The sequence below is a fragment of the Ursus americanus genome, chromosome 4 (genome assembly GCF_024610735.1).
Source record: "Ursus americanus isolate L20-20 chromosome 4, mUrsAme1.1.p, whole genome shotgun sequence".
NCBI classification, from domain to species: domain Eukaryota; kingdom Metazoa; phylum Chordata; class Mammalia; order Carnivora; family Ursidae; genus Ursus; species Ursus americanus.
In genome coordinates this window covers 37,491,131-37,509,233 of record NC_142130.1, presented here as the reverse complement: position 1 = coordinate 37,509,233, position 18,103 = coordinate 37,491,131, and the positions used below count along the sequence as shown (strand labels likewise).

Below are 18,103 nucleotides of genomic sequence, written 5' to 3'. Positions count from 1 at the left end.
ATGTCATGAGATTATGTTAAGATAAGTACTTTGTGATACAAAGACATGGCATCCAGGGAAATAGGAGTGGACCCTGAAGAGCAATGAAGTCAGGGTGACAGCTATACAGTGGAGCCTGGAGAACTACCAAGCCAGATCTCAGCAATAAGATGAGGACTCCAGGAAAAGGACAAAGGGTGGAGTAGAATCTAGAGAATCCTTGATAAAATTTGAGGGGTAAAAAAAAAAATCAAGATTATGATAATTGCAAACAGTACAAGAAAAAAGAAAATGGAAACAATAAACTGTAAAAAAAAAATTAAAAGCAAGGAAATGTGATTGCCGATTTGGAAACAGTTTGATAGTTCCTTAAAATATTTAACAGTTATCATACAATCCAGCAATTCCACTCCTAGGTAATATACTCAAAAGATAAGAAAATACATGTCCACACAAAAACTTGTTCACAAATGGTCATAGCAGTATTATTCATACTAGCCAGAAAGTAGCTAACAATCCAAATACCCACCAACTGAAGAATAGATAAACAAATGATGGCAATTCCATACAATGGAATATTATTCAAAAATAAAAAGAAATGAAGTACTGATAAATGCTACAACATAGATGGACATAGAAGACATTATATGAAATAAAAGAAGCCAGTCACAAAAGCTACATATTGTATGAGTCCATTCATAAGAAATGTTGAGAATAGGCAAATTCATAGAAACAGAAAGTAGTTTAGTAGTTACCTAGAGCTGAGAGGAAGGAGAATGTGGGGAATGACTATCATTGCATACAGGGTGATAGCACATACAAAAATGTGCTAGTATTAGTTGATAGCTACACGACTCTGTAGACATACTAAACCACTGTACACTTTAAATGAATAAATCTTATGGTATGAGATATCATTCGATATCTCAATAAAGCCGTTTTTAAAAGGTTATGTGATCACTGCATACTATCTGCTTCTGTTAAGAATACTGCTTAGTGTCTAGATACTGAGTGTTAATCATTTGAATAGTAATTTAAAGAATTATTTAGCTAAAAATAATATATTAGCATGCTAGCAAAAGGGCGATGAGAATAAATAATATCTATCATAATGAGAAAACAAATATCAAAAAGTAATTTTAACAAATAGGTAAAAGTATACTAACTAAAAATATGACAAAAACTAATAGGGAAAAACAGCTGTCAGAGTTAAGTTTGCCTATGAGAAATAGAAAGGAGAAAAGAGTGGCTTCCATAAGACTTTCTGCACAATCTGATTTCTTTAAATCGTATGAATGTACTATTTTATAAAAATAAAAAAAATTTTTTAAAAGACTAACGAGTGCTTGGTTTAGAAGCAGAATGAAACCGTGCGCTCTTAAAGAGGTAAAAGGCACAGGCTTCATTGACATTGACGCACTCTGCGCCTCTGATCTCTCAAGAGAACAGGTTTTTCTCATCTAAGATGTTAGAAAAATGGAAAGTTAAAGGAGAAGGTGAGTTTTCCTTTGCGTTTTTCTTTACCATGACAACTACTTCCAGCAAGAATGATAATACCTACTTGACGCTATGGATCATTTCTCAAATACAGAGTAGGAAATATTTTAAACGTGCTAAGTATTCACCGGTTGTGACTATCAGCATTTTACTTATTACCAAGAGAAGCACTCTCTCATCTTTGCACTTAATCCCCATCTAACTCACATTCAGTAAAATAAGGGCTTAGTAACCTACTATAAAGGAAAACATTAGCAATTTTCTAGAATTATTGATTTAAATTGTTTTAATTCTAACACTCTTATGCTAAAGCTGTGTTCACTTAGGTATGTATACACAAAATATAATTCCATAATAGAAATAACATGTAAAGAATCAGAGTATCTACAGAAGGAATCTTAAGACACTGGGATGCTGTCTCCAGGAAGGGAACTGGTAGTTAAAAAGCAGGAGCAAGACAAAGACATCACTAAAAACCTTGAAAATTTTTAATCACATGAGTAAATTCCATTTTTTAAAGCAAAATATGTAAATAAGACTAGCATGTAATTGTCTACCATACAGCATCCAATTAGTAATATTGTGGTTATTGCTATAATTATATAAATATGATATACCTATATGCATACAGTTATGTACTACTACTGAAACCCTACCAACTCAAAGTTTCCCCCTTCCCTTTAGAGTTTAATAAATAGTGTGAAAACTGAAATGCCAATAGGGAACTGCAGCAAATACACCTGCAATACTGGCAGTCTGATGCCAGGTATTTACGCCAGCACCACAAATTCTTCAGATGATGCCTCTACAGACTTAAAAATCTAGGAGGAGCAATTTGACTCAGCTCAAGGACTTCAACACATGTCATGAAAAAGTGGTTAATCCATTAAAAAGAATTAACTGGGATGCCTGGGTAGCTCAGTTGGTTGAGCGTTCAACTCTTGATTTCAGCTCAAGTCATGATCTCAGGGTCCTGAGCTCAAGCCTCGTGTGGGACTCCATGTGGAGTCTGTTTGAGAGTCTTTCTCTCCCTCCACCCCTTCCCCTACTTGTGTACACGTGCACTCTCTAAAAAAATAATAAAAAAATAAAAGCAGTTAAAAAAAAAAAGAATTAACTGACTTTATGGAATTAGGAAAAGTAAAAGGAGTCACATTTTTAAGATTAGGTTACCCTTCCTTGGAAAGAAATCGAAAACACCCAACATTTTTTAGTTATACTAACCAATAAAGCCCTTAAGAATTTCTTAGACTCCCAAAAGATGATTGGATGGCCATGATTGTCCTTTTTCTTCAGATCAACAATTAGGATACCCACCTTTTCAAATTCTCATTAATAGGTCTTAAGTGTGTTTGATAAAGTTACCAGTAGCTAATCATAATTCATAAAAAAGCTTAATAACCCTATGCAGTGCCTTCCAAGTATTCCACAGATAGAAGTTATGAGCAGGTTAAAATCCAAACAGCAACTCTATAATACCACAAAAGAAAAGAAAAAAAGACAACAAACCTTAAATCAGATAAAATGCTGTTCCTGGATAATAAACGTATCTGGGCTAGCATACTAAAAACTTCAGAACCTTTATCCATACCACTGGAAGGCAAATAAAGTTGGTCAACCAGTGATGACCCATTTCTCTTCCTCATCACTTCAGTAAACAACAAATTAGAGAATGTTTGATGTAGTGAGAAGTTATTACAGAACCCCAGGTATCCTCCTGCCCTTTTAAAAGAGATATAATTTAAACTTCTCTAGGTCAACATTTTGAACAATTATCAGAGTGATTTCCCCTGGAGCTTGTAAGCCTACACTAAGTAATCCCAATATGCTTGCTTTTCCTTCTATTCTTTTTAGGAGGTGTAATGCTTAATACCAGTATCCATTCATTCTCTTCTAATTTGCAGTTTTAAAAAACCAGACAACTGAATGAATTACAACTATGTGTTAAATAATAATAAAGAATTGTAAATAACAGCCTAAAAACAAACATATGAACAAAGTGCACCATTTGTCTGGGGATTTCAGATGTTCAGGAACCTCTTTAGTTTACTTCCTGATTGTCAAATACAAACCAATTCCAAAAAAGGCAATTTTCCAAAAAACGCAATTCCACGTTGATGCATAGCTATTCTTCTTTAAAAAAACAAAAACAATAACAAAAAACCCTGAAGCCTCACAGTTATAACAAATGTCCAATAGACATTTGACTAATTGTATATACGTAACATCACAAATCTACACACACACACGTATATATACTCATGAAGTCTGCTGTCAAATACTGAAAGGAGAAAGAGAACACTCAGAACACTTCACAACCTATAGAAAGAGACAGAAGTAATAATCCTTAATAATAGCTTATTTGGAGAATCACAGTCTAATACTACCTGGAAACATAAATACACCAGATTTACGTATGATCATTACTTTTCAATTAAAAAAATCAGTTTTCTGAACATTAAAAAAATTCCATATATTACTTTTTTCTTTTTTGACCGGCATAATCCCTAATATTTCTATTTTCATGTTTGTCTTAAGTTTTCCTGAAATCTTAAGAGAATGGACCATTTTTTCAATATAACTTTAAATACTTAAGTACTATATTTGCTAACAGGCATGCCTGAAACTAATTTTAAAAGCAGTATTAATCATGAAAGTCTTTTTTTTTTTTAAGATTTTATTTATTTATTTGACAGAGAGAGACAGCCAGAGAGAGAGGGAACACAAGCAGGGGGAGCGGGAGAGGAAGAAGCAGGCTCCCAGCAGAGGAGCCTGATGGGGGGCTTGATCCCAGAACGCTGGAATCACGCCCTGAGCCAGAAGGCAGACGCTTAACGACTGAGCCAGGCGCCCCTAATCATGAAAGTCTTACACATACACTAATTAGCAATGAAAGACTATCCTAAAAGCAAAAGGCAATTTAGCTTACCTCTGGAATCCAAGTAACAGGTAACAGCATTACAATTCTCTATAATATATACAATATAGAGCGAGAGCTCTAGAATCAGAATGCCTGGGTTTAAATTCTAGCAAAGCAACTTTTTTTTGTCCAAGTAATCTTGGGTAAATTGTTTCACCTCTCTAAATTTCATTTACCTAATCTATAAAGTGGGGATAATATATTAGCTAGTTTGCAGAGTTGCTGTAATGATTACAATGAAATATTGCATATAAAGAACTTGGCAGAATGCTTATTTAGAACACAGTAAATATTCAATAGACATATCACATGTCAATCACACTATCTGTGGCCACTTTCTATTAAAGTAACCTATTTATTTTTAGCTTCAAAAGCCTAGGATTTCACATGATAATGAAAAAGAGTCCTAACGTTAGTGTTTTGTACCAGTGTTACTAATATTTTTGCGTGCCTACCCATCTCTCTGACTTTTGACTTTCGGGCACGGCTGTTCAATCCTAGGCCTGTAAGTTCATTTAAATTTCACCACCATCTAAAATACAAGTTTCTAGAAAAACAGTTCCTCTTCTATCAGAAATGTTATTAAATTAATTTCAAAGGACAATCAAGAAATTAATGACTCCAGAATTTGTTGAAAAGAGAACACATTAAGGGATTTATATTTTATGCCATTGTTGGCCATGGCACCCTGGAGACAAAAGGAAAAGTTGATTTGGCAGAACTGAAAACCAAAAAAATACATCATTGCCTCAATCTGATCAAACCAGAATGCTTCTGAGAAAACCATTCAATACAAAAATATAAGATTCAACTATTTACAAAATTTTAACTTGCATACCCTTTAAAAGTAGACCTTTCTCCCTAAAACATAAGCAAAAGGGGGCAGGGGGATTGTAAACTAAGAATCCAAATCTACAAAGTTTTATCTTTATATTTTATACCAGACCAAGCACATTACAGATACAGTATATATTGAAATAATTTTCTGAATGTCCATTATGTGCTGGGTATTAACTTATTTTTAAAAACAGAAAACTCAGTAATAGAATAAAATAAATGTCCCTTTTTAAAATCAATTTAACGGTAGAAACTTTTGGAAAAATAAGTAAGCTTTCTCCTTTAACTCTATTGTCGGTTTTTCCTTATACTATTCACACAGGTCTTTATTTGAATATACACTTCTACATCACATTCAGTCAATTTCAAAGACAATTCACATAACCAAGGAAGATTTGTACAAACCAAGATTACAATCCAAAGACTGCAACCCCTACTCTAAAACCAGTAAACCATAAAAATACCTCTATTCTTGAAATCATTTAAGATTCTTTTTCCACCACTCCCCCTGCCCAAAAAGATGCTAGAAAATGATGCTAACTGTTCCAACAAATTCATGTACTTACAATGATTATGTTTTTAGAACAGTATCTGGGAAATCAGTTGGTCCTGTTAGTACCAGCATATACTCCAGTCACACCCACATGCTGTCCCTCCATTCTCCATTGTAGGGTGGAGCATCACAAGAGACACCACAGACTTACAGCCTGCCCATCCCCATCCCTATCCCACAATCCCATGAGTCTTATTAAAAAGTATGAAACTGTGGCATCAGGTCAGCATGTGTCTGTTTCACAGCATTCTCCATACATAAAGCAAAAAACAGAGCTCCCCCAGTCTCAGAATCTGCTGCTGACACTTAAAAAACTCTGGCTTCACCAGCCTTGCTGTTTCTCCAAAACAGTATCTCACACCTGCAACCGAAGGCCAAAACAAGGGACAGGCAGCACAGAGTACAAGAACTGATTTTCATGTGAACTACGCCAGTGAAATGAATGTCACCTCGTTTTCTCAATGCCATTCTCAATCAGCCATAAATCGATTTATGAATCTTTGGGTTCCCTTAAAGTTTTGTCCTAGTACTTGTACCTTATAATCATTTCACAATTAGCATTCTACAGATGCATGCAACAAGAAGAGTATGCAATTCTTATATGAAAGTATTAGTGTTTTAACAACTCTGGAAAGGTCTGGTCGGGAAAAGAATGAAAACTTAATGAGAGTAAGGCTTTCAGTCTCATATATGAGCTCTCATCCACATAAACATGGATGATCTAGAAATTGGCTAAATTCTAATAAGCTAATTTTTAGATGTCACAAGGAGGTTAAACTCCCTTGGGAACAGGATAACGCTTAAGTTGCCACATAGTTTTTGGTTTTAATACAATATGAGTAAATACTGCACAATAATATGCAACTACTATTAATTATTCTCTCTTCATTAAAAAAACTGATGTAAAAAGTTTTATATGAGGAAATAAATGATACTCACTGATTTACTTTCCTCTTTCTAAATCTTGTATTTAAAAATTAAACCTAGCCTATTAGCTAAATTTTTTCCAACAGTACACCAAAAGGATTTATTACTAATATTTTAACCAAAATCACCACAGGAAGTCTTTTACCTTCTCTTTTTTGAGTAAAATATTACTCAAAACTTTGAGTAATAAAATATTACAAAGCTACAGGGGGAACTGTATAGCTGCTAACATTTACTTACTTGGGTCTGAATGTGAACCAAAAAGAGAACCCTGGTTTCACCATAGTTAAGTAAAAAGAAATATTTCAAATATACAATTTAAATACATGATTTAAACTTGGGATGAGTGGGGCGCCTGGGTGGTGCAGTCTGTTAAGGGCCTGACTCTTGGTTTGGGCTCAGGCCCTGATCTCAGGGTTGTGAGATCAAGCCCCACTTCGGGCTCTGCCCTCTGCTGCTTGAGTTTCTCTCTCCCTGTCCCTCTGCCCCTCCTGCTTGTGCTCTCCCTCTCTTTAAATAAATAAATCTTTAAAATAAATAAACAAACAAAATTGGGATGAATGCTTAACTCAACCTTCACAAACCAAATAAAGACTACTATTATTATTATCATTTATTTTAAGTGCAAAGTTTACCTAAGAATAACCATTATTTATGAAAAACAGGTTTTAAACGTACCAAAGATTAAACTAAAGGCTATTTAAAGTATCCAGTTTGGGGCCATCTGGGTGGCTCAATCAGTTAAGCATCTGCCTTCGACTCAGGTCACGATCCCAGGGTCCTAGGATAGAGCCCCACGTCTGGCACCCCGCTCAGCGGGAAACCTGCTTCTCCCTCTCCCTCAGCCTGCAGCTCCCCATGCTTGTGCTCTCTCGCTCTGTCTCTGTCAAATAAATAAATAAAATCTTTAAAAAAATAAAAAATAAAATACCTAAAGTTTTTATGTCACAGTTTAGTCCAAAAAATATTTCCACTGGTTTTTGATAAATTACCACGGAACTGTTACAACTAGGGTCAAGGGTGAAGTTTTTGAACCTACATAAAAAATTACTTTCTTTTTTAAGACTTTAACAGAAAGCATTAAATAAAAACCATTAGTTTACTGCTCCCAAAAATAAACCCAATATTTTTAGGTGAAGAAAAATTAGAAATTGTGCAATTAATAGACTGCAAAGTTAAATATCATTTCCAGTAACCAAATGCTGTCTGCTGAACTTCAAGGGAACCTACTGTACATTAAATTTTTAAAAAGTGAACTCATCTACCTTCTCATCTCAGCACTTTCTCAACTTTCCCATTACAATCGACAATATAACTCGGCGGTCAAGTCTTCCAGACCAACAACATCAGAATTTATTTTTAACTCCTGACTCCTTCCCAAATATTCCCCTTCGATCCAATCCAAAGTCCTGCCAGTTCCTCATTCACACTCTCTCAAATGTGTTATTTTCATACCATTTTCACATTTTATTTTATACTTCCTCATGTTCACAACATACCCTACTATCTCCCTGAAAGGGCTCTAATTTATCTATTAACTCAGCTGCCCAAATCACCTTCAGATATCTTGTTCACCAATCTACAGTAAATCCCAATCTCTCTTGAATCACAACCAAACTCTTACAGGCCCCCTCTTCCCTCCATCGGCTATGGTTAACACATTTTCCAAACTCTATCTCTTATTTTCCTACTTAGGCCCCTGTAACTCAGATTTACCAACTTGCTCGGTAAGTACAAAAATTATCTACCTGCCACACAAAAATCACCATCTCTGTGCCTCTGTCCATTCCTCCCATCCAGAATCCTTTATGCTTCTCTATCAATTCAAGCGACTGTCTCCTTTCACACCTGTCTTAAAACACATCTCTGCAGGAAGTCCTTCCTCTCCAACCCAGAGGCCTCACCCCACCCCTGTATTCTTCATCCCTCTTAACAAAACATTCTTTTGTATTTGTAATCTTGCAGTAATCATGATATTGTTTTCATATTTTGTCCCATAACCTGCCTCTATGACTAAATGATAAGCTTTTGGAGGCCAAGGACTTTAATTTCTTTATGTATCTCTCTTTTGATCATGGGTCCCTTAGAACAGTAGCACTGTAACAAATGTTTAATGATACTTTTTCTTCTAAAGTGTCCTTACAGTCAAAGTAGTCAAAAACACAAAATCTGCATTGAACTCCAGTTTTTTAAATGTTAAGTTGACCTATATGAGAACAGAAAATTAAACACTTTAACCTATGCACTTTACAAGAGTTACTCCATCCTCAGTCAATAACGTTACCAAGAATTAAGGAGTCATTTTCAAAGAAAATCTCGGAAACAAAATGGAAAGTCCAAAAACTTAACATTATAAGCTATTCTATTTTGCTCTCTGAAATTGATCTAATAAAATAATTACCTAAAATTGATTTCAAGTGGTTTTTAAACTATATTACCAAGACGAAAAACATACAAACACTCCAGTACCACAAGAGGCTCTTAAGTAGCTATTATAAGATTTGCCTCATCATAGCTGAAAATTACCCCAGAATTTTAAAATATTCCTTTCAAATGACCCTATGAAGTGCTTAGAAAGCTTGACTCTTCTCTGAAAAATGCATCATCAGCTCCCCTCTTCACATACCCAGCATTCTGTACTAGTCACAAAAATAAATAATAAATAACTTTTAAAACTGATCTGCCATTCAGCTACTACCTTAGACTACCCTGTTTCAGTCAAGTCCAAAAGCCAACATGAATCGAAATCCTAAACTCAATAAAAATGATAATTTTAGGTTGCTTAAGGATATAATCAATTTCACATAACAGCATGTATATATTTTTTTAAAATCTCGGTTCTTCAGTTCTCTCCTTCTCCTAGGCAACAAAATAGTTTTTCTTTGCCCTCATTGTGCCCCTTTCTCAAGGAATAAGGAAACAATGTAGATATTTTTGTCAAATTCTGGAAGTATGGTTTAAATAAGCTGTCACTAAATACCATATAAACATATCTACAAATAGAGATACTTCGTAACAGTAGATACTTAGTATATCAAACACCTCAAGAACACAGACTATTTAGCACAAATCTGGGACAAAAGTACAGTCTAGTAACAACCCTGAACACAAGTTCAAATACCCCTATTATATACAGGACTACAGCCTTCTGCAAAACCTATGACAGAAAGGTCTAAATTCACACTGTTATAACTAAAACCCATTGTTTTATCTAAATGCGGCAGGAAACCAACGCAAGAGTATTTTTTTACATAGTCCTAAGAAGGGACCCTTGAACTCTAGATCATTTAACAAGTGCTGAATGCAATGGCACCCCAAAACCGAACTTTATGATGAGTCAGTGACAATTAACATTCAACTTAGTATCTGGCAACATGACAATACAAACCTCAATCAAAACTTGGACCTACTTCCTAGTTACCTTCTGATTAAACATAAATTATATAGTGGTAAACTGGTAATGTCAAAACGGGAAGGTTAAGAGATAACATTAAATCATGTGTCCAATTAAAACAATGCCTGAAGCGATACTACAGCTACTGGGTCTCTACCAGCCCCCACCGACCCTCTCTAAAGGGTGAACTCAAGGCTCGCCTCCAAACGTGAATGCTAGGTACTGAGCAAGTTCATCTCTGGATTAAGAACAAATACTTTGTAGCCACACAAGCAAGAAACAAATGTTAGAAGACTGTGACATTTAGTCTTTCTAGAAAGTATACAAAACTATGATAACCCCTGAGACCTGAGCTAAATAAGTCTCATTCCAAAAAGACACATACTCTGCAAATGTACATAACGATTTTTATCGTCTTGTCCTTCTCTTTATTCAAAAGGATGAGCAAGTAAATACTTTCATCACTATTTTAACATGGAAATACTCAAGCACATGATAAAGCTGACTACCAACAGCACAAAAAGTATAAGAAAAGAAACAAGTTTCAAATCAAATCATCCAAATAAAAAGCATATTCTCTCAATTCAAGGTTAATGAGACCGGGGGAGGTGTTATGGGAGGAGAAAAGAGGGAGCTGCCTCATCCTTGACTGAAAACAGGTTTTTGCCCTTTTCCCCTACCTCTGATTATTCTTATCAGGAGGTCTAATATTTTAAGATCCTGGTTAGTTAAGGCTTCTTATTCTAAGGGTGAGGTGGAGAAGGGGTGTAAAATAAAATCGATACTCACTGCTAACTTTCATGCTGCCAAAAGCTGAAGGCTGCTGCACTGGCTTGCAGCTCTCCGCAAAGGAGGTGGTTCTGGGCCGCCCTGACATGATCACTCTCTTCCCGAATCACCCTCTTTTCCTTCCTTCCTCCTTTTCTTCCTTTTGTTTTATGTTGGGGTGTTAGGTTAATGATAAATGCAGCATTAAGTTCTCCCACAAGAAGATTAAAAAAAAAAAAAAGACTTCGTCCTCTTGGCTTTTCACTCCTTTTGTACAGCTATAAAAAAAACGAGCGATGTATTTCTCCTTCAAGACAGATCAGTATGGATATTTAACATATAGATGATTCGGGGCTGGGGAAAAAAATACAATTCTTTCCCCTCCCTCTCCTTGGAGGGGAAAAAGGGAGGGGGGAGTCTTAAAAAAAATATATCACGTGAAACGGGCGCAAATACTTGATTGAAAATAAGTACTTTGAATATTATATTTTCCTCGGGGATTTTTTTTCCGAGTCAATGAAGAAGGGAAGCGGCGGAAGGATCACGAGTCTCACGCTTGAAAAGATGGGGGGATGGGAAGGAGGGAGGGAGAGGGAGGGGGTGGCTCGGAGATGCGACGGGAAACGCTGCGGCTCCGGCAGCGGCGGGATCCGGCGGGCTGACGGCGGGGGCCCGGCGAACTGGAGGGCGGCAGAGTCGCGAGTCAGTCAGAGGCGGGCGGTGGCGGCAGCTCCTCTTCTCATTGCGCCAGGAGCAGCTGCAGGCGGCGGCTGGATCCAGCGGCCATGGCGGCGGCTGTGGCGGAGGCAGCTCCCTTCAGACCCCAGGCAGCGGATCCTCGACTGCTCCCCATACGCCGGGGACATGGGAACCCGGCAACCGCTTCCGTCCCTTGGGGCCCCCTCCCCCGTCCGCGGCACCAGCGCGGCCGCCCTCCCGCCCCTCGCCTCTACTCGGTGCCCGCTCAGGAAGTGTCCGCGCTTTGCCCCCAGCCCGGAGCCCTGTCAGCGGCTGCGGGGCCGGCTCCTCCTCGCTTCCTTCCTTCCTTTGTCACTCGGCCCGGGAGGCGGCGGCGGCGGCGGTGGCGGCGGCAGCAGCACAAGCCTGCATTCGACCGGGTCGGGGGCTGCTCTGTGTGAGGAGCGCCGTCTGCGCAGCCGCTTAGCTCTTCCCCACTCCCCCTCCCCCCTCCTACTCGTCCTCCGCCTCCTTCCTCCCCCACCCAGCCTTACACCGCCCAGCGCCCCGCCACCCGCGTAACAGGCGTCTGGGAATCGCCGGCCGAGGTCCGCGCCCGCCCGCTTCGGCTACGGAGCCGAAGCCGGAGCAGAGCCAATCACGGACGTCGATTATTTGCGACTCCTCCCGGAAAAAGCCGATCGAACTGAGAAACCAATTAGAAAGTGTCGCTAGAAATCCACGCCCAAAAAGCGAAAAATGCCGAAGATAGCCGAACGAGAAGAAGGTGGGTTCTCGTTCTGTGGCTGGCTAGAGGAGAAATTCGACAATGGCAGCAGTGGCCAATCACAGTGGCCGGGCCTCGCAAAAAAGCTTGAAGAGTTAAGAACCGTGAAACCCGGAGTCACTGGTGAAACAGCACGGCTGGGCGCCGCGGCAGCCTTGCAATTGGCTGAAAACTCCGCTGGGAGTGTACCTCCCTCACTGATTGGTGAAGCGAGGGGGGCTTCCGAGGTCAGTATGACCAGTCAGAACGTCTCCTCCCTCGCCAAGGTGGGGAGAAGAAGAAAGAAAAGGGAGGGCGTCTATAAAGCGCCTTCTTATTGGCTTGAAGCTTTGGAACTGGAGTGGGGGCAAAAGTGAAAAGGAGGGAGGCCGAAACCCGCAGCGGCAGCCAATCAGCACTCACTGCCGTCCAATCGCAAGACCTAGATGCGGTTTGATTGGCCTTCCACCTCCGGCGGCGGTCCCAAGAGTGGAGAGAGGCTCTAGTGGGGTCGTGGCGGACGGTGTGACGGGCTTGTCTGCGGCTTCTCTCAGCCGTTGTGGAAACCGCAGATAGGGAGCGCGGGCACTCCGCGCAGCCTGTCCGAAACTGCTGCGGTCAGCGGTGCTGGGCTTGGAGCGCTCAAGCGGACAGAGAGTTAAGAGGGGCTCTCCCCACCCACCAAGTGTCTCTCGGCCCGGCGCGGCTAAAATCGCGCCGGAGCCTTCCCTCCGCCCGGGATAGCGCGTCCGAAGAACGAGCGTCTTCCCCGTAAGGGACAGACGAGTCCGGGGCGCCTAGTCGGCCCGGTGCGAACTTTCAGACGCTAAAGTAGGAATAAAAGCTTCTAGAGAGGCAGCGCCTCTGGGCGCTCGCGCCCTGCCCAGCAGCGTTGGCCATTGATAGAGGCCAGACCGCCTGGTGTGCGCAGCCAGGCCGGGCCTTCTGGAAACGCCCCTAAGAAATGAGCTCATGCTAGATGCGCGCGCTCTTTGGGCGCGACTGCCCAGCGCAGAGCGAGCCCCGAAAACAGGTATGGGGAAATGCCGTCAGACCGGATATCCTGAAGCCTCCGAGGAAACGGGGAGTCAGATGCCCCATAGCTTTTGGTCCTTTGGAACTAGGTCAAGTCCATAAAAGTACTAGTTTCACACATAGGCCTGTGTTCATTGTTCTACTGAGAACCAATTTCTTAGGTTTGCTTGAGGATAGTGAGGTATGGCTACGCCAGGATAGCAGAAAAAGTAGAATGGATGCTTGCCATCCTGACTAATGCCGTGGTGCCTGTAATTTCCACCTGCAGAGTCATACTTTTTATGAAGATACTATCTCCAGAAAGCACATGTAAAAATACTCATAGTTGACCAGATTACTTAGCTGTTGCTTTGAAAAGCTTGCGAGGGATTTGGAACAAAGTAAGCTTTGATGGGAGACAGGAAAAGTCTAGATAGGGTTTGCAGACTCAAATGGCTATGGGGGGTGGGGCAGAAAAATAAAGCAAATGAATGAAACTGGCCTGGTGTAAAACAATGGAGAATAATAAGAAATGTGGCAAATTAGTGTCCATGCTGTACCTGAAAGGAGCAGCTGTTAAGCCCTAAGAGATTGTTGCTCACAAAAACGTGGGTCCAGTGTTCTGAGATACATGGTTTTTTTCCCCCAAGAATAACCGTAAAGCTGGATTTTGAAATTTTAGGATTTTTAAGTATTGGCAACCAATATTCAGAACGCTGCAGGCCAAACTAAAAACATCCAGGGGTAGACATGGCCAGCATGCAGTCAATTTGTAGTATCAAACCTGAACATAGATTTTAGAGCCAATAGAGACTCTTGTTCTTTGCAATTAAAAGAAAACATAAGGTCTCTGGATGTCACGGAAATGGATAAAGAATGTCAAAAGCAAACTCAGTGCATGGCAACTTTGTCAGGTGAATGTTGTCTCTCCATGGCATTATGAAAGACCTTTGCCTCTAGCACCTAAAATGTTGTGAAGCAAAGCTTTAAATCCTGCCTTCCTCTTAACTCCCTACCCCTACTTCCAGTTAGACCAGCAGAAATAACAAATGTTTAGGTTATACAAATTGGAAACACGGCTGCTGTTCTATATACGATAAAGTAGAAAAATAGTCAAACTTAAGGTTATGATTAGTAGCTTTACTGTTACTGCCTTCAAATATTTTGAACTGATGCTGTTAAAAAAAAAAAAAAAAGCCTGACTCAAGGAGGGAAATTTTAAGGAAAAAAAAGTATTTCAGTCTAGAATTAGGGCTTAGGAAGGGAGGAGTTAATGAGAAAATACTGAACTACTGAAATTAACATTCAGTGTTTCTCTGGACTTTCAAACTCTTGCTTTATCTTCCCACCTGTTGTCAACCATTGCTCAGTTTATAATAATTATAATAGTTGATATTTACTGAGTGTTTACAATGTGCCAGGCACTATTCTTAAGTGCTTCACACATATTATCTGTGTTTTTATAATACTATGATGTAAGTTCTGTTACCACCTCCACTTTTCAGATGGGGAAATGTAGGGCCAGAAAGGTTTACTAACTTACCTAAAGTCCACATAGCTAAAGTAACAGAACCAGGATTCAGATCTCTTGTTCCTATCCTGTACTCCATACTTCTCTCAAACACGGTCCTCACCTCTCCTGGTCTGTCTTGCTTTACCTTAAAGTTTAAGCCATATGTCTTGAACTGTGTGTGACTTGTGAACATATCTCTAGTTTGGTTTCCTCCAGGGCTCATCAGATGCTCCCTTGCAAAGATCAGTGATTCTGAGTCACAGTAACAATAAACCAAAGGATTAGAAAAAGATAAATGTAGGAAAGCTGGGTGGTACAGAACTGGAGTATGGTAGGAAAAAAAGAGGTTGATGAGTGTGTCCACAAGATAATAATTATGAATTAAAATGCACAATGAACTAACTTCTGTAGTAACAAATTTATATAGCAGTTTGCAGTTAGGAGGTACTATCATGTTTGTGAAGTTTAGGAAGTACTAGTATGAAACTATTATTCTATTTTTATAAATGAGGAAACTGTACACTACAGTAAGTGACTTGCTTAAAATCACTTATCTGCATTTTTTTTAAAGATTTATTTATTTATTAGAGAGAGAGTGCCTGCCTGAGCTGGGGGAGGGGCAAAGGGGGAGGGAGAAAGAATCAAGCAGGCTTCCTGCTGAGGGTGGAGGTCAACTTGGGGCTGGATCTCATGACCTTGAGATCATGACCTGAGCCAAAATCAAGAATAAGATGCCTAGGGGCGCCGGGGTGGCTCAGTTGGTTAAGCTCTGCCTGCGGCTCAGGTCATGATTCTGGAGTCCCAGGATTGAGCCCCATGTAGGGCTCCCTGCTCAGCGGGGGTCTGCTTCTCCCTCTTCCTCTGCCCCTCCCCACTTATGTTTTCTCTCTCTCAAATAAATCTTTTTTTTAAATCTTAAAAAAATAAAATTAAATAAAAAATAAAATTCTTAAAAAAAAGAGAGAGAGAATCAGACGCGATTAACCACTGAGCCACCCAGGCATCCCCACTTAGCTGCATTTTTAATTGAAACTAGGAGAAAATAGAGGCAGGTTTAAGAATGAAGATAGTAAATAGAACATGAGATGCAGCTTATTTAAATGAACCCAGAGTCAGCCATTCCAAATGGAAGTCCACAAGGAAACTCTTCTTACAGGACCTCATTTATTTAGCCAGCATATATTAAACCCCTAAAGGTGCTGGTCTTCAAAATTTAGTAAGATATGGTCTCTTTGCTCCAGATACTTGCAGTCAAATACTATGAGATAAACAAGAGTTGTTTAGTAATGAACTCTAGGAAAACCCTCCAATATCAAGGTTAAAGATTAAGAAAAAAGGAAAATAAACTTACATTTATTGAGTACCTATTTAATTTCTCTCAAAACCCCAAGAGATGGGTGTTCTTAGCCTTCTTTTAATACACAGAGGGAAAAATAAGTATATGCTCAAGGTCACATGATCAGTAAATGCCAAAGCTGGAGGGGCACCTGGGTGGCTTAGTCGGTTGAGCAACCAGTTCTTGGTTTTGGCTCAGGTCATGATCTCACGTGTGGTGGGATCAAGCCCAGCATTAGTTTCTGTGGTCAGCGGGGAATCTGCTTGAGGATTCTCTCTCTCTGCCCCAATCCCCACTTGCATTTGTGCGCGCGCGTTCTCTCTCTCTCTCTAAAATAAATAAATAAATCCTTTTAAAAAATGGCAGAACTGGAATGTGATTTTACACCTGAGTGTCTTTCTGCTAGATTACTCTGCCTTCCATTAAAAAGTAACACTGTTTATCTCATTTATATAAAATTATCTATGCAAGCACACACAGATGTCTGGAAATATTAATTTTTATGGCATTTTGGATGATCTTTATTGTCTCCATGCTTTCCAGTAATATCTTCATTTTCCACTTTTACATAAACAAAACACTTAAGACGAAAACACAAAGGTAGGATTGCAGAAGAACCAAAGAAAAAAATGAAATTGCTCAATTTGATTAGGTATTAATAAACTGAAACTTACAGAGGCACCCTTAGTCAATAATTTTGATAAATGTTCCACAGGAAAATATCTAACAGGAAAGGTAAGTAATTATTTTTTGGATGTTGGGTTTTATAAGTTCTTTACAGATTGAATGCTAACCCTTTATCAGATATGTCATTTCGAAATATCTTGTCCCATTCTGTAGGTTGCCTTTTAATTATGCTGATTGTTTCTTTTGCTGTACAAAAGCTTTTTATTTTGATGAAGTCCCGATAGTTTGTTTTTGCTTTTGTTTCCCTTGCCTCAGGAGACATGTCTAGAAAGGAGTTGCTGTAGTCAGTGTCAAAGAATTTACTGCCTATATTCTCTTGTAGGATTGTTATGGTTTCAGATCTCACAATTAGGTCTTTAATTTTTGAATTTATCTTTCTGTTTGGTCTAAGAAACCAGGTCCAGTTTCATTCTTCTACATGTTGCTCTCCAGTTTTCCCAACACCGTTTGTTGAAGAGACTTTTTCCCATTGGATATTCTTTCCTGCTTTGTCGAGATTAATTGACCATATAGTTGTGGTTCATTTCTGGGTTTTCTGTTCTTTTGATCTATGGTGGCAGTACTATACTGTTTTGATCACTACAGCTTTGTAATATAACTTAAAGTCCAGAATTGTGATGCCTCCAGCTTTGCTTTTCTTTTTTAAGTTTGCTTTGGCTATTTGGGGTCTTTTGTGGTCCCTACAAATTTTAGGATTGTTTGATCTAGCTCTGTGAAAAATGCTGGTGGTATTTTGATAGGGATTGATTGAATGTTGATTTGGGTAGTATAGACATTTCAACAATATTTATTCTTATGATCCATGAGCATGGGATGTCTTTCCTTTTCTTTGTGTCATCTTCAATTTCTTTCCTCAGGGTTTTATAGTCTTCAGAGTATAGAGTATAGGCCTTTCTCTTTGGTTAAGTTTATTCCTAGGTATCTTACTGTTTTTGGTGCAGTTGTAAATGGGATTGATTTCTTAATTCCTCTTTCTGCTGCTTCATTATTAGTGTATAGGAATGCAATGCAATTGTTGGTGTATAGAAATGCAACAGGTTTCTGTATATTGATTTTGTATCCTGTGACTTTACTGAATTTATTTATCAGTTCTAGCAGGTTTTTCTTGGTGGAATCTTTTGGGTTTTCTACATGTTAGTATCATGTAATCTGCAAACAGTGAAAGTTTTAGTTCTTCCTTGCCAATGTGGGTGCCTTTTATTTCTTTTTGTTGTCTGATTGTGGTGGCTTGGAC

The 18,103-nt window shown here is 39.1% G+C and overlaps 1 protein-coding gene across 2 annotated transcripts in view; it reads right to left on the bottom strand.

Annotated features, from left to right (window-relative positions):
- Positions 1-11,241, bottom strand: part of GSK3B (glycogen synthase kinase 3 beta) — a 201,072-nt gene extending 189,831 nt beyond the window's left edge. For both annotated transcript variants that reach the window (XM_045785098.2, XM_045785101.2), the window contains exon 1: positions 10,897-11,241. In XM_045785098.2, the coding sequence (XP_045641054.1) occupies positions 10,897-10,984 (88 nt within the window). In that variant the 5' untranslated portion in view covers positions 10,985-11,241. The remainder of the gene's footprint in view (positions 1-10,896) is intronic.
- Positions 11,242-18,103: the final 6,862 nt, after the last annotated feature.